The following is a 14,567-nucleotide window of genomic DNA, read 5'->3' on the forward strand; positions in this document are numbered from 1 at the left end:
GGTTCACAAATATTCTTTGTTTACTGTCTTTCATGCTCTTCTTGTATGAATGAATTTTTGAACCCGCTGCAAGCGCTATGTTTACTTCGGAGGATGACTTTGATGATTATACCCTTCGAGTCACCAGGCAAATTTAATGCTTATAATAATCTTAATTCGTTGGACTTTTTTGCCAAATTATAGTTGGTTGCGTATCTGACGACGTCATCATACGTCATCCGACGGGTCGGGTAGATATTGGCGCCATCATTTTTTTGTGTACCAATTATTAATAGACTTAAATTACGGAGGGTTTATTTGCAAGATGGGCAAATAAAGGGTGTATTTATTGTAGCAGAGGAGCCTGAGACGCTGTTCACCGGTGGAAGCGGAAGAGGAAGGAGGAGAGAAGATGATTACTTCGAAGGATTTCTACAACGTGATGACGGCGGTGGTGCCACTGTACGTGGCCATGATCCTTGCATATGGGTCGGTGAAGTGGTGGGGGATCTTCACGCCGACGCAGTGCTCCGGCATCAACCGCTTCGTGGCGCTCTTCGCGGTGCCGCTGCTCTCCTTCCACTTCATCTCCGGCAACAACATCTACGCTATGAACCTCCGGTTTATCGCCGCGGATACGCTCCAGAAGCTGCTGGTTCTGGCGGCGCTAACCGCCTGGGGTCGTCTCAGCCGCCGCGGCCGGCTCGACTGGACCATCACCACCTTCTCCCTCTCCACCCTCCCCAACACCCTGGTCATGGGCATTCCCCTCCTCCGAGGCATGTACGGAGAAGCCTCCGGCACTCTCATGGTTCAGATCGTCGTGCTCCAGTGTATCGTCTGGTACACCCTCATGCTGTTCCTCTTCGAGTACCGCGCCGCCAAGACTCTGATCGCCGACCAGTTCCCCGACACCGCCGGAGCCATCGCCTCCATCACCGTTGACTCCGATGTCGTATCCCTCGACGGACGCGAAGTCCCTATCGAGACTGAAACCCGCCTCAAGGACGACGGCAGGCTCCACGTCACCGTCCGCCGATCCAACGCCTCCCGCTCCGACCTCAACTACCCGCGCCGCTCCGTCGGCGGTTTCTCCGTCACAACCCCGCGCCCGTCCAATCTCACCAACGCTGAGATTTATTCCCTCCAGTCGTCGCGCAACCCCACGCCCCGCGGCTCCAGCTTCAACCACAACGACTTCTACGCTATGGTGGGCGGCCGGAGCTCCAACTTTGGGGCGGCAACGCCTCGGCCGTCCAACTACGACGAGTCTGAGCTCGGTGCCAAGCCGGCGACGCGGTTCCAGTACCAACTTCCGGTGACCGCCCCCTACCCAACGCTGAATCCCACCGTCTTCCCGCCCGCACCCAAAAGGGCGGCCACTGGGCAGCCCAACGTCCCCAAAACAGAGGACGCCGGCAACAAGGACCTTCACATGTTCGTGTGGAGCTCCAGCGCGTCGCCGGTCTCCGACGTGTTCGGAAACGGTAAGGACTACGGTTTTCCGCCAGCAGTAGAGCACCAGGTCGCCGTAGGAGTTTCTCCCACAAAATGTATGCCAACTAACGTCAATTCCCACTCTATTTCACCATTAATCATTCTCAAGTACTATTCTATTTCATCGGCAAGTAATTCAATTTCGTTTTAAAAAATGTAGTGGACGATCAGTATCTAGAGCGAGAGGAGTTCAGCTTCCCCAACAAGACGACTAGTCTCGACAAAGACGGAACACCTCAGCCTCGCGAGGGAGATGAGGAGAAAGCCAAAACGGAGCTGGCCGCCGCAGGGAAAGAAGGCCTACGGGAAGTGACGTCCATGCCGCCAACAAGCGTCATGACGAGGTTGATCCTGATCATGGTGTGGCGAAGGCTCATCCGCAACCCTAACACCTACTCCAGCTTGATCGGCATCATCTGGTCTCTCGTCTGCTTCCGGTAACCAAAACTAACCAACTCCAATTAACTCAACTACGCACCAGACAGACGCAATTGATCATCTGCTGTTGCAGGTGGAACTTCCAGATGCCGGTTATCATACTAAACTCCATCTCCATCCTCTCGGACGCCGGCCTCGGCATGGCCATGTTCAGCCTCGGTCAGTCTCCACGTGCCGCGGGAATAATTTAATCCCTTTTTTAAATGCCCTGTTTCTTGATCGACGTCGGATAATTGCAGGTCTCTTCATGGCGCTGCAGCCGAGAATCATAGCGTGCGGGAACAAGGTCGCAGCATACGCCATGGCCGTGAGGTTCCTGGTAGGCCCTGCTGTCATGGCAGTGGCTTCCTTGGTCATTGGCCTACGCGGTGTCCTCTTGCACATCGCCATTGTCCAGGTCCTCTCTCCTCCCCATGCACCCTCCCACATGCCTGCACGCTTTACCACCCCCACACACTGACTTTATCTCTAACTTTCCTTCCGTATTTTTCTTCTCCATGGGCAGGCATCCCTGCCACAAGGCATTGTCCCCTTCGTGTTCGCAAAAGAGTACAACGTACACCCAGACATTCTCAGCACAGCGTGAGTAGTAGCAGTACAGCTTAATTTACTGTCATTCTTAAAGTACTCTTTGTCGACTAACTCACTCAATCTCTTCCTGCTTCAGAGTGATATTCGGGATGCTGATCGCTCTGCCCATAACTCTGGTCTACTACATCCTCCTGGGAATTTGACGACTGTAATCCATCGAGAATTTTTTCGCTGTTATTGTTAAATCGATCGACTATGAAATTAAATCCTAATTAAGCTGTCTCCCGTTCTTTCGATGGCATTTATTGTATGCAAAGACATCCATTAGATGCGAGTGAGCGAGTGGTGGTTTGACATCGACTGGTTTGGCGTATCATGAGACAGAGCTCATCTCCATTGACGACGCCCTTGCTAAGTACTGCTAACTCCATGGAATGGGGGATTCTGCCGTGCGATTCACTAAAAACTGGCATGCAATCAATCAGTTACTGCAACTAAATCTAGTGAATAGATTTATATAAACTAATAATCTCCTGTCGAGGCATGCACGCACGCCACAAATAGTTAGAAAAGATTTCCAAATTTCTCTAGCCTTTTTGGAGAGGGGATAAGGAGAGAAGCATGGGAGAGATGGGGACGCAGCGTTAATCAGTATTAAAAACGACGACGACAGTGATAGTAATATATACACATTATCAAGAACAAATTGACAAGAGAATGGGCCACATTTTGTTTGGAATTGAAGCTTGAAGCTGGTAGAAACTTGCGGCGTGGGTTCCTGTTCATCATCCTTCGTTGAGGTCCTGGCAGCAAATTAAAGGCGATAGCGATGAAAAAAGGCCTCCTTGGCCATCGATATCAGAAAGGATATTGTGCGGACATCATAGTTTCATGCTTGTTAGCTTGCTTAAAAGCCCCCAGGGCGTAGCACAGACGGTGGGCGCATGGTATCTCTGGCGTAATGGCCAGGGGTCGATTCTCAGGAACTGACGACCTGGGGTTTACCCCGCCATGCGCCTATGGCCTGTGTACCTGCATGAACCTCCCTCCATATCCGTGGGGCCGACACTAGGGGGGCCGCTAAGGTAGCGGATCTACCTTTGTTAGCTTGCTTAAAAAGATAAGATGCCTTGTAGTGTGGGATGATTCACTGTATTATTATAATTTATAATTGTCAGCTCGCCGATAAACTTAAAGCCTAGAACATGAGTTGGTCTAATCAGTAAGCTTTTCTGAAGCAGAGCTGGAAAGGCCATCAGTTCTTGCTTTTCGGTTTATTTATCACTAGTTATTATTATTTAGTGCACAAAATTGTTGTCAGTACCAGGACACTGTACAGTGAATTATATTCATAGATTCTGACTCTGATGCCAAAGGTTTATGGTTCTTCATTTTATTGAACCATCATGCTTCTTCCGTGAAGAGGTTGGTCTGAACTCATTTAAGCAAAGAAGCAGCGAGAAGCGAGCAGAAATGGGGGATGGTGATGGGCCTTTTGGCTTTATTTAAAGGGAGAATTAGCTGCGAGATGGGATTTTTTTTAATGAGGTGAGGTTGCAGATTGCAGTGGTGGTCTAATCATGGTGGTGGTGGTGGGGAAGGGGTGCAACTGGTAAAAAGTGTTGAAAAGAGGGAAGGAAATGGGAGAAAGGAGCGAGGATGAGGGGCACCTTTGTCGGCGTCGCGGCCGACCCGACAGCGGAAGGTGGCCGACATCGGAACAGAGTAGGAACAGCGAGCATTGGAGGCTGCTCCACTCGGTGGGAGGTGGCTCACCACCGCCGCCGCTGCATATAAATGATGCAGAAATGGCGACCGGATCCGCCATAGGCTCCGGCGACGACTGACGTCTCTATCGCTCGGATTCAGCAATGCTTTGAGGTGGAGCCAACGAACGGAGAGGAGCTAATTAGGAGGCTACTGTGGGAGGAACTTTATGAGGTGAGGGAGATTTCTTTGGAGATTTTAAAGTCGTGAAAGGCTCTTCTTTTCTCGACAACTAGATATCGAAAATAATCAGTTAAAAAGTGGTGAATTCCTTAAAGCAAAAGATGCTCAACTAATCCAACCATCAACCTAAAAAATTTAAACTAATACTCTTCTGTAATAATCTTGATTATCAGAAATGAAATGAACCACAAAAGAAGTTGGGTTTGATGTGATGGTCAAGTTCGGGAAAACCTAGCATGTTTAATTCTCCAACACGAAACTAAAGGATGCTCGGGGGGAGAATATCAAAGCTAGGGTCAGCAGGTGTTCAGAAAGATGCTCGGGAATTATAGTTAAAGTCTTGAGAACATCCATAACTCCTATTGTGAGGAGCCCGAATCCTCTGGATCACTTTTTACGATCTAAGGGATGATCCTTAAATATGTATTGGTGAAATATGTGACCTCCATTTATAAAATAGATGGAGACCATTCATTCTCACTAATACATATTTAGGGACCATCCTTTTGTGGTCCAGAGGATTTGCCCTCTATTGTGAGCCGGTAGCTTTGAAAAATTTCCATTTTATAGTGGAGGGAGGTTTTTCATTTTAAACGAAGAAGTGACTTCTTAGTTATGGAACTATTTTTTTATATTTTTATATTAAAATATTCTTTTAATATTTATTAAAAAATCAAGGGCTTCTTCATTTTTTTTAAAAAAATTAATTTAATATAAAATTTATAATTTAAATATAATACGAGAGGTGTTTTTAATTAGGAGAGATAGATGACGTGGAGATTTAAAAAATGTAGGACTCATGAAATAAAAATTGAAAAGGTTTTTTTTTAATAGTGGAAAGATGTGTGAAATTTTTTATTTTTTGACATGATACAAATGTCATAATGAAAAAGTAAAAAAATATTGGTCTAGCCAAATGATATGTGACTTTAAAAACTAGTGCTAGGAAATTGGCCCCAAGCCCAGCATCATCACTAAATTAGATTGAAAACTCATAGATCGAACTATCATACTCAAACTTTCTACTCTTAATTAAACCCTAAATTCTAATATACTGGAGGACTTGGGCTAGGCCCAATGGCCCAACCCAAGCCCACCAAGCAATTTAAGAATGCTGAAATATTCAAGCTGAAATTCAGTCAATGAGAAGTGATTTAAGAGTTTCTATAGTTATTTTTTTTAAAAAAGAAATTGATGCCAATATTAATATTCAATTGGCACTTTTAACAAGCTATAATATCATACTCTCCCTTCCACTTGTAAGATAGTCAAAGTTAAGAAGGGATGAGGGATGAATGGGATAAAAATGAAAACATATTTATTCTCTTTAAAAAAATAAAGTTTATTTTTTTCCTTGAATACTTTCATCAAATAATATATAAGATTGCTCAGCACCTTCAATTTTCAACTCAGAATCATATTCACGTGTCAGCAAAGAGAAAAATTGTTGCAGGTATATATATATATATATATATATATATATATATATATATATATATATATATATATATACTAATCTCTCTCTCATCTACCTGCAATAATTTTTCTCTTTCTTTTTAAATTAAAATGATATTTTATCTTCTCTCTCCTATTATTACATGTAAAAAATTATTGTGATAGTGATGCTACAACGGTGCAGAAGCTGCTACAAAAGTGCAGAAGCTGCTACAACTGTGCAGAAACTGCTACAACGGTGCAGTAGCTGCTACAACGGTGCATAAGCTGCTACAACGGTGCAGAAACTGTTACAACGGTGGAGAAGTTCCTACAACGATGCAGTAATTGCTACAACGATGCAGAAGCTGCTATAACAGTGCAGAAGCTGCTACAACGATGCAAAAGCTGCTACAACAGTGCAGAAGTTGATACAACGGTGCAGTAGCTGCTACAACGGTACAGAAGCTGCTACAATGGTGCAGTAGCTACTACAACGGTACAGTAGCTGCTATAACATAGTAGTTACACAATAACACTGCTACACGTTATAGCAGCTACTATACAGAAGCTGCTACAACGTGTAGCCGCTATTGTGTAGTAGCTGCTACAATGTTGTAGCAGCTACATCACCTTTAAAAATTAGCAGCACAGTGATTGTTGCATGTAATCAGATTATGAAAGAGAGATTAAAAAATTTTATAGCTGCATGCATATGAGAGAGAAAAGTTGTTGCATGCAGATGAGAGATATTAAAAAAAAAAAGGTTTTGGCCGCGTTAGATAGCCCACGTCGGATTTTGCTCACGATCGCACACAAAGTGTCGCTCGACATATCAAATCTCTCTCTCTCTCTCCGTCTCTCTCTCTCTCTCTCTCTCTCTCTATATATATATATATATATAAAAGTAATTATGATATTGACAATGAAAAGATTCTGAGTTGGAAACTGAAGGTGCGAAGCAATCGTATGCGTCAAAGATAGAGAATAGAGGAAAAAAGCATTAGCAACCGGGCCGGACGCCCGATCTTGGTTTCTTGTGTTGCGTATTTACCCCTTGGACGCTCGGTCCTAGTTCCATCGCTTGGTAGTGGGATGATAGATGACATCACACTGGTGTCTTGAAAAGTGAGTACGTCACTCATCATTAATGCTTAGAATGATGAGCATACCTTTTTATCATAAGTGTGCTTATCGCCCTCCATCCTTAATAAATACGGTCTATATCTTTCCACCATGTGGCGTACTCCTATGCAAAGAATATTTGATATTTGTTGAGATTTGATGTGACCTTTATCGATTCAAATTCAATGCTCTAAATTATCCTCTCTCCTTCGCCCTTGTGATCGGACAACTGTGAGAAGCTACTACTAGAGTTTTTAAGGTTTACACTATTCGACGTAACCCTTTGTGTTTTTGCATTCTTCTCTTCACCTTCTTCTTCGCCTTTATTCTGCTTTGTTATCGGTGATTTTTCAAGTTCTACTTTTCTAGTGTAAGTGTCTTTTCCTCACCCTTGTTGTTCACTTTTTCTTTTCCTCATGGCTTCCACTTCTCCCACGGTTGTTCATGGCCTCTGGTACACCTGCACCGTCTCTGACTTCAATGGTGGTGAAATGGACCAGATGCGTCTCGCTTACCATATTCCCCGCGATCATCACATCATCATTTTGACGAGCTACAATCGTCCGAATCTCCCCCACCGACTATCTAACTTTCTTTAAGGATCAATTTTTGGCTGACCTTCATTTTCCTCTACACTATTTCTTCACCGATGTCTACAAGACTACAACTACTTCCACATTCCCCTCCAATAGTTAGCCCCCAATTCCATTAGACTACTATGCGGAGTTGTTATTTTGTTTCATCTGTATTGAGTCCTCTGCACCTTCGAGCATTCCATTATTTTTATTATCTAAAAATATGAGCCAAGTGTCTTCATCCTCCAAGCCCGAGTGGGTGATGTTTTCTTTAACAAGATACCCACTTCAAACAAGAGTTGGAAGTCTCACTACTTCTATCTCCGACCAGTCCCTCCAGTAACCTTCCCTACCGGTTGGCAAATGGAATTGCCCCAGTTCCCGAGATAGGCGTATTTCGATGGGAGCCGATCTACTTTAATACCTCTAATTAGTTGGCTGATCTGAAGTTTAACATTCATAAGCTGCTTGTGGAGGGAGTCTTGTATATCTTCGTGCTTAGTCTCATTCGAGTTTGGCTGTCCGACAACTTCTATGATAAATCTGATTATCCTTTATTGCTGTATTTAACTGATTTCTTTTTCTATTTTACAGCCAACACTATGTAGAAGGCTTGCCTTAGAAATTCCACCAAGTTAGATGATGAGGAGATGGGCGCTAACGGTGAGGCCGAGCTGGAAAACTACAAGCTCATGCTGATCGGCTCAACCGAGGAGGGGCTTATGCCGATCAGATCAACTAAGGGGCCGACCGGCGAAGAAGGCGCTAGCTAAGTCACAGGGAGTGATGTGGCTACAAATATTGAGGAAATGTAGCCCCCCTCGACCGTCTCTGCTACTAGTGAAGGTTCCTTCCGAGTCCTCCGCTTCTGGGGAACCTCTGATTATACGACAATGATGTAAGAGACGTCGATCGACTACCCCCACCCAAGAAGTTTTCTCTTAACCACTAGCTCTGCGTTCACCGTCTGAGAGGGGAGAGAGCTCTTCCTCCATTCCTTCAGCACTCTGAGCCGACCTTCCGACCCCAGTCTCGTCCAAGTAGACACCCACCATCTCTAAGTTGTCGGCCAGAGTGATTGTCGTGCGACTTGTCTCCTTTTGCTGCCACCCCCTATTGAACCCTCATAGCTTTGATCCAAGATATTTTCTATTCCCAAATCAAAGTCCAAGTCCAAATCCAAGGTCAACTCCCAGGAGATGAGCGGACAAAGTAAGCACAAGAGGATTAGCGTTACACTTAGGCTACCCTCTCACGAATGACTCTGCATGCATCCAATCGAGTCACTCGCCCCAGAGCACCTAATAAAAATACAAGGCCCATTGGCTTAGACTTGGGCAGACTCTTGGGCATTCATGACCGAGCACTTGCTAGAGGAGTTGGTTGACCGTTTTTATAAGATGTTACAGGGGTAAACTTTCTTTACTTTTCTATGTTCATTTTTCTTATGCGCCTCTCATTAATTTCTTCTTGCTTCGCCAGTTCTGGGTAATTGGCTTGTCCTTGTTCAAAAATATGGTATAGTTAAACCACAAATACCAAACCTTGAAGGGATCATCAAAGGGAGCTAGAACCTCTCAAGGTCCTGCCAAGTGACTCCAAGGTGAAGTGGCTCAATTGAAGGACGAACTTGAGAGCCAGTTCGAGTTGCTGCTAAGAGCCGAACTGGCTCTTATAGAAGAAAAGGATAAGGGGCACAACCAGGAGATCCATATCGAGAGGCTCAAAAAGCAACTACAAACTTCTGAGGCACACCTCTTATCGGAGAACACTCGGAAGCTCCGAGCCATAGCCGACCTCGATATGAAGAACACAGAAGCTCGGACCCTCGCTAAGAAACTATAGCAAACAGAGACCACTTTCACCTCTGAGTTGGTCGGCAAAATGGCCGACCTAACGATCAAGGACCTTCAGCTCAAGGAGAAGTAGTAGGCCATAGACGCTAAGGATGCCAAGAGAGAGGCATTAAAGGCCAAGCTAGAAGTTTCCAAGGCCGAGCTAACAAATTACAAGGTGGGGGATCCCGATCAGCTGGAGGCATTCTGAGTGGAGTATCTATGCTCCAAGGACTTTAATGTGATTCTTGCCAATCAGACCTCCAAGATGCTTGGTTAAGGTGTATAGGGAGTCATAAAGCAACTTAGGGAAGCGGGTCACTTGACCGTAGATATCCCCAAGAATTTTATTTGGTGCCAGAAGATTTTGGAGGACATCCCGGAAGACGCCTTCCTTGACTTAACTTAGAAAATTTCCATTGGAGGTGCCACTTTCTTCGTTCAGCAACAAACTTAAAAACTTATGTTGTCCTGGTGTATATATTTTTGCCATGCTCCTTTTGTCTTTGAAGTTTTTTCCTTAGTATTATGTCATATTTTTTTTTCCTTAGCATAGTGTCACTTCACTTGCTCAGATTCATGTAAGTAATGCTTGAACTACGGTCGGCTCATGTAAGTAACACTTCAACCGCTTGAAAAACTCTAAACACACGGTCGGAGGATCACATGCTTGGGTGAAATCCTACTTTTAGCTTGGCTCTAAGGCTCAAGAGTCTGTAATCAAACTTAGGCGCATGAGTAAGCATGCTTATAACTCGGCAGAGTAGCTCGAGAGTCTGAGACTTAGGCATATAAGCAGGCATGCTTATAACTCGGCAAAGTTGCTCGAGACTCTGGGACTTAGGCACATGAACAAGCACACTTATAATTTGGCCGAACGACACGAGAATCTGGGACTTAGGTGTGTGAGCAAGCACACTTATAACTCAACCAAACGACATGAGAGTCTGGGATTTAGGAGCATGAGCAAGCACACTGATGCGGTGATGAGGGGCCCACCCCGCAGAGGGTCACAACCATGGTGTAGGTCAAAGTTAAGGTTGACCAACACCCCTATATCCTCGGCCGTTCAGGCAACCCACTCGCCCGACTGGGATAAAGAAGACCCGATCCAACATCAGTACAACTCGGTAACACACCGAGCATCCGACGCTCAGAAAAGCAAGTATCAAGTATTCGCAAAGGCACGCCGAGTGGCAACTGTTGGAACCTCAAGGTTGTTTTGGTGTGATCAACAAGTTAAGTTAGGTCCTGTGTTGTTTTAACCTTGTGTCTAAGTGTGCAGGAGCTTAGGAGCACAGGTACTTGAGCGGAAGACGCAGCTAGCGAGAAGGATGGCACGCGATGCGTTCGAGGGACGAGGTGCTGCGGAAGAGTACCCCGGTGGACGAGAAGGAAGCGTACGGTGGTTCCGAGGGATGAAAGCCAGAGCGGAAGATTGCTCGGGGAGTAAGAGACGCAGCTAGCGAGAAGGTCGGCATGGGGTGCGACCGAGGGACGAAGACTGCGGATGAGTACGCTGGTGGACGAGAAGGAAACATGCAGCGATTCTGAGGGACGAGAAGCCGGAGTGGAAGGCTGCTCGAGAAGACCGGAAGTTGGGTTTGGGTGAGCCCTTTTCCGGATGGCAGAGATCACCCAAGTGAGCGGATCCGGAGTAGAAGACCCGGATCGAGTCGAACCGAACCAGAGCAGTGGTCCCGGATGAAAAAGTCAACACAGGTTGACTTTATTGGTCCGGGGCGCTCGGACCAGCGCGGGGCGCCCGGAACCCCTCCGGGCGCCTGGACCTTGAATTCTGACCAGATTGTGTTAAACGCGATATGAACGTTGGGGATAAAGTTTTATCCCCCCAGGGCGTCCGGAACCCCTTCGAGGCACCCCGACCAAGGCTATAAATATAGCCTTGGTCCAGAAGCTTTTAAAAGAACTCCAGTAATTCATTTCCAACGCTTGTGTGCTTTAGAGTTGTATTTAAGTTTCTGTTTTCTGCGCTTCAACGTTGTAAGAGGCTTCTCCGCCTGAACGAGTATTCTAGTGCACTTAACCTTCCTTGGATTAACAACCACATCGGTTGTAACCAAGTAAATCTTGTACCTCGTCTTTTTAATATTTTATTTATCTGCTTTGTTTATTTTACAAGTGTTAGCTTAAAGAGTTTGAGGAAGGGTTGTTTGTTTTTGATTTTGCAGGATATCCAATTGTTAGAGTGTATACTGAAAGCCTAAGCTTTTGTAAACATTTAGTTTGAATAAAGAATCACATTTGGTCAAATTGTCTACATTTAGTTGTACTTGTTCAATTAATTTATATTGAAGATAACATAGTATTTGGTGCCACATACAGAAGATGATGTTATCAGTACCTTATAAATTATAAACAGTAGCTCACGACCAAAATGGAAAGGAACAAACCATTGGAAAGTCGTAGTGTAATTAGGAATTAGTTTATCTTAATTATATAATTACACTAGTACACTTGGAGTGTATTGAGTAGGACCATTCGAGGTCGTTTCTTTTATACTGACTTTATAAAGGAACAAAGACCTCAGTTATTATGGAAGTGTGTGCTCTTAATCCTAATATAATAACAAATACATATATTTGATATTTATTTCTTTAATTTATCAATGGGTGAGATTTAGTTCGATAAATCAATAAGCCCGATAAGTTGGGAAATGATATCACTTATAGTGTGTGTTGTTGATTATAGAAGGAAACTGTGTCCTAGTAATCTAGGTTGATAATGTCCTCAAGATGAGCTCATAAGGATTGTCATGTTAAACCCTGCAGGTGGACTTAGTCAGACATGACGATAAGGTTGAGTGGTACTATTCTTGGATTAAGATATTAATTAAATGAGTTGTTAGTAACTCACTTAATTAGTGGACATTGGACATCTTAAACACAGGGAGACTAACACACTCATAATAATAAGGAGCCCAAAAATGTAATTTGGGATTGGTGCGGTAGTTCAATAATAGTTCTCTAGTGGAATGAATTATTATTGATAAAATTAAGTTGTGTGTTCGGGGCGAACATGGGATGCTTAATTTTATCGGGAGACCAAAACTAATTCCTCCTCTCGGTCCCTATCGTAGCCTCTTATTTATAGAGTACTATACCCACCTATACCCACCTTCGTACCCATGATATAGGGGCCGGCCAAGCTAGCTTGTGGTTCAAGCTAGGGCCGGCCAAGCCTTGGTTCATGGGTGGCCGGCCCCCATTAAATTTAAAAGAATTTTAATTTTAAATTTTTCTTATGTGGAAGATATAATTTATTGGAGAGAATTAAAATTAAAATATCTCTTCTACAAAAGATTAAGAAAAGAGATTAGATCTCTTTCCTTATTTATAGATAGGAAAGATATTTTATTTTTTCTTTTTGAAAATTATTCACATGTTGAAAAATTAAAATTATAGAAAATTTTTTTTATCAACCATGAAGGGATTTTAAAGGGAAATTTTATTTTTTAAAATTTCCGAAGACAAATAAGGAATTTTTAATTGTTGATTAAAAATTGTCTTGTTTGCTCTTGTTTGATGTGGCCGACCATGACATGATGATTTAGGAAATTTTGTTTTATTTTTCTTAATTAATTCATGTCAAGGAAAGTTAAGGAAATTTTATTGTAATTAAATTTCCTTATTTGCCAAAGCTAAGGAATATAAAAGAGGGGGTTGAGGTGCCTTCATGACACACAACTTTATTATTCTTCTCCCTCTTTTCTTCCTTGGTGTGGCCGACCCCTTCAAGCTTTCTCTTCTCCTTGTTGTGGCCGAACCTCTTCTTCCTTTTGGAGATCAAGTTGTGGCCGGATACAAGCTTGGAGAAGAAGGAGAGAAAGCTTATATCTCTTGGAGCATTGGTGGTGTTTTCTCTTCATCCTTGGAGGTGCACTTGAGTTGGCCGAATCTTACAAGGAGGAGAAGAAGGTGCTTTGGTGGTTTCTCATCTCGGAAGATCGTTGCCCACACAACGTCCGAGGTTAGAAGAGGAATACGGTAGAAGATCAAGAGGTCTTTGTCTTCAAAAGAAAGGTATAACTAGTAATGTTTTTCCGCATCATACTAGTTTCATCTTCATGTAAAAATACTAAATACAAGAGGCATACGATTCTAGTATTTCGAATTTGTTTTCGATATAGTGTTCTTTTGTTTTTCTTTTCCTTGTGATTTGATTGTTCTTTTTGGTTGACCTAAAGTTATTTTAGGAAATTAAATATTAGCTTTCCTTAAATGGCTTTGTCTAGTCGGTGGTGGTTGCTCCCATATCCAAGAAGGCCATGTGCCTCGCCACGTCAGTACTGGAAGCCAAATTTGGAAATTAATATTTAATGAAATTAATAACCTAAGTGATTTGGATCGAACGTGTTAAGTTCCGCAGGAGATCCAAGTCAAAACCTAAAAGAACAAATAGATTAAACTTTGGATCAAACGTGTTAAGTTCCGCAAGCGATCCAAGTTTAATTTAAAAGAACACATGGTAGCTAGGAAAATGTTCAGACCTTTGTACAAAATTTTTGTACAGTGGAACCATTAGGTTTTTCGAGTAGCAACCAACAATTGGTATCAGAGCTAGGGTTTTGCCTCTGTGTATTTGGTATTAGTTTAATTATGCACATGTCATACATAATTTAGGCAGGTTAATAGTAGGATGTGCTAACTTTGTGGATGCAGGATCTAACTATTATGGCTTATAGTTTTTATGTGTGTGATTGGACCTTTGGACATGTTAAGGGCAATTATATGTGTGTGCATGATTGTATTATAAAATACAACAGGAGCTGCATTTAGTTTTTATTAGGATTTTATTTTTGATCTAGTTACATGTACATTCCTTTTATGGAATATAGGATCGATGGATGTAAATGTTTATTTTATGTTCGATCTAGTTTACATGTACATTCCTTCGTGGAATATAGGATCGAAAAATGTAAAAATTCTATTTATGTCGCGGATCAAATCTTTCAAGGCGTGGAACCTTTTGAGGACCAAAGGCGCAGCAGAACAAGAAGCAAGATGGATGCGACAGCTAGACCCGGTGGCGGTGGCCAAATATGGCAGAAGCTTGGGATGACAACACACGGAGGACAACCAAAGATAAAATTCATAATAGTTGAAAATTAGATTTTCTATTTATTGCTTTTATATTGTGCTGTGTGTGCATGTTAGTATACATGTTTAGTAGGTTAGCATAG

General features: G+C 43.2%; 1 protein-coding gene across 1 annotated transcript; it reads left to right on the plus strand.

The window, feature by feature from the left end:
• Window positions 1-350: 350 nt before the first annotated feature.
• On the plus strand, window positions 351-2,727 carry LOC121975497 (probable auxin efflux carrier component 1c). The gene is made up of 6 exons (XM_042527188.1): window positions 351-1,532; window positions 1,637-1,913; window positions 1,988-2,073; window positions 2,154-2,311; window positions 2,420-2,496; window positions 2,582-2,727. The coding sequence occupies exons 1-6, from the start codon at window positions 392-394 to the stop codon at window positions 2,646-2,648; spliced, it is 1,806 nt and encodes a 601-aa protein (XP_042383122.1). The 5' UTR covers window positions 351-391; the 3' UTR covers window positions 2,649-2,727.
• Window positions 2,728-14,567: the final 11,840 nt, after the last annotated feature.

Source organism: Zingiber officinale, chromosome 4B, assembly GCF_018446385.1.
Source record: "Zingiber officinale cultivar Zhangliang chromosome 4B, Zo_v1.1, whole genome shotgun sequence".
Taxonomy (NCBI): Eukaryota; Viridiplantae; Streptophyta; class Magnoliopsida; order Zingiberales; family Zingiberaceae; genus Zingiber; species Zingiber officinale.

Excerpts from the sequence above, each read along its gene's own strand:
- LOC121975497 (XM_042527188.1), top strand. The coding sequence starts at position 392 with ATGATTACTTCGAAGGATTTCTACAACGTGATGACGGCGGTGGTGCCA. Across the intron at positions 1,533-1,636 it reads AGGAGTTTCTCCCACAAAAT|TGGACGATCAGTATCTAGAG; the intron begins GTATGCCAACTA and ends TAAAAAATGTAG. Across the intron at positions 2,312-2,419 it reads TGCACATCGCCATTGTCCAG|GCATCCCTGCCACAAGGCAT; the intron begins GTCCTCTCTCCT and ends CTCCATGGGCAG.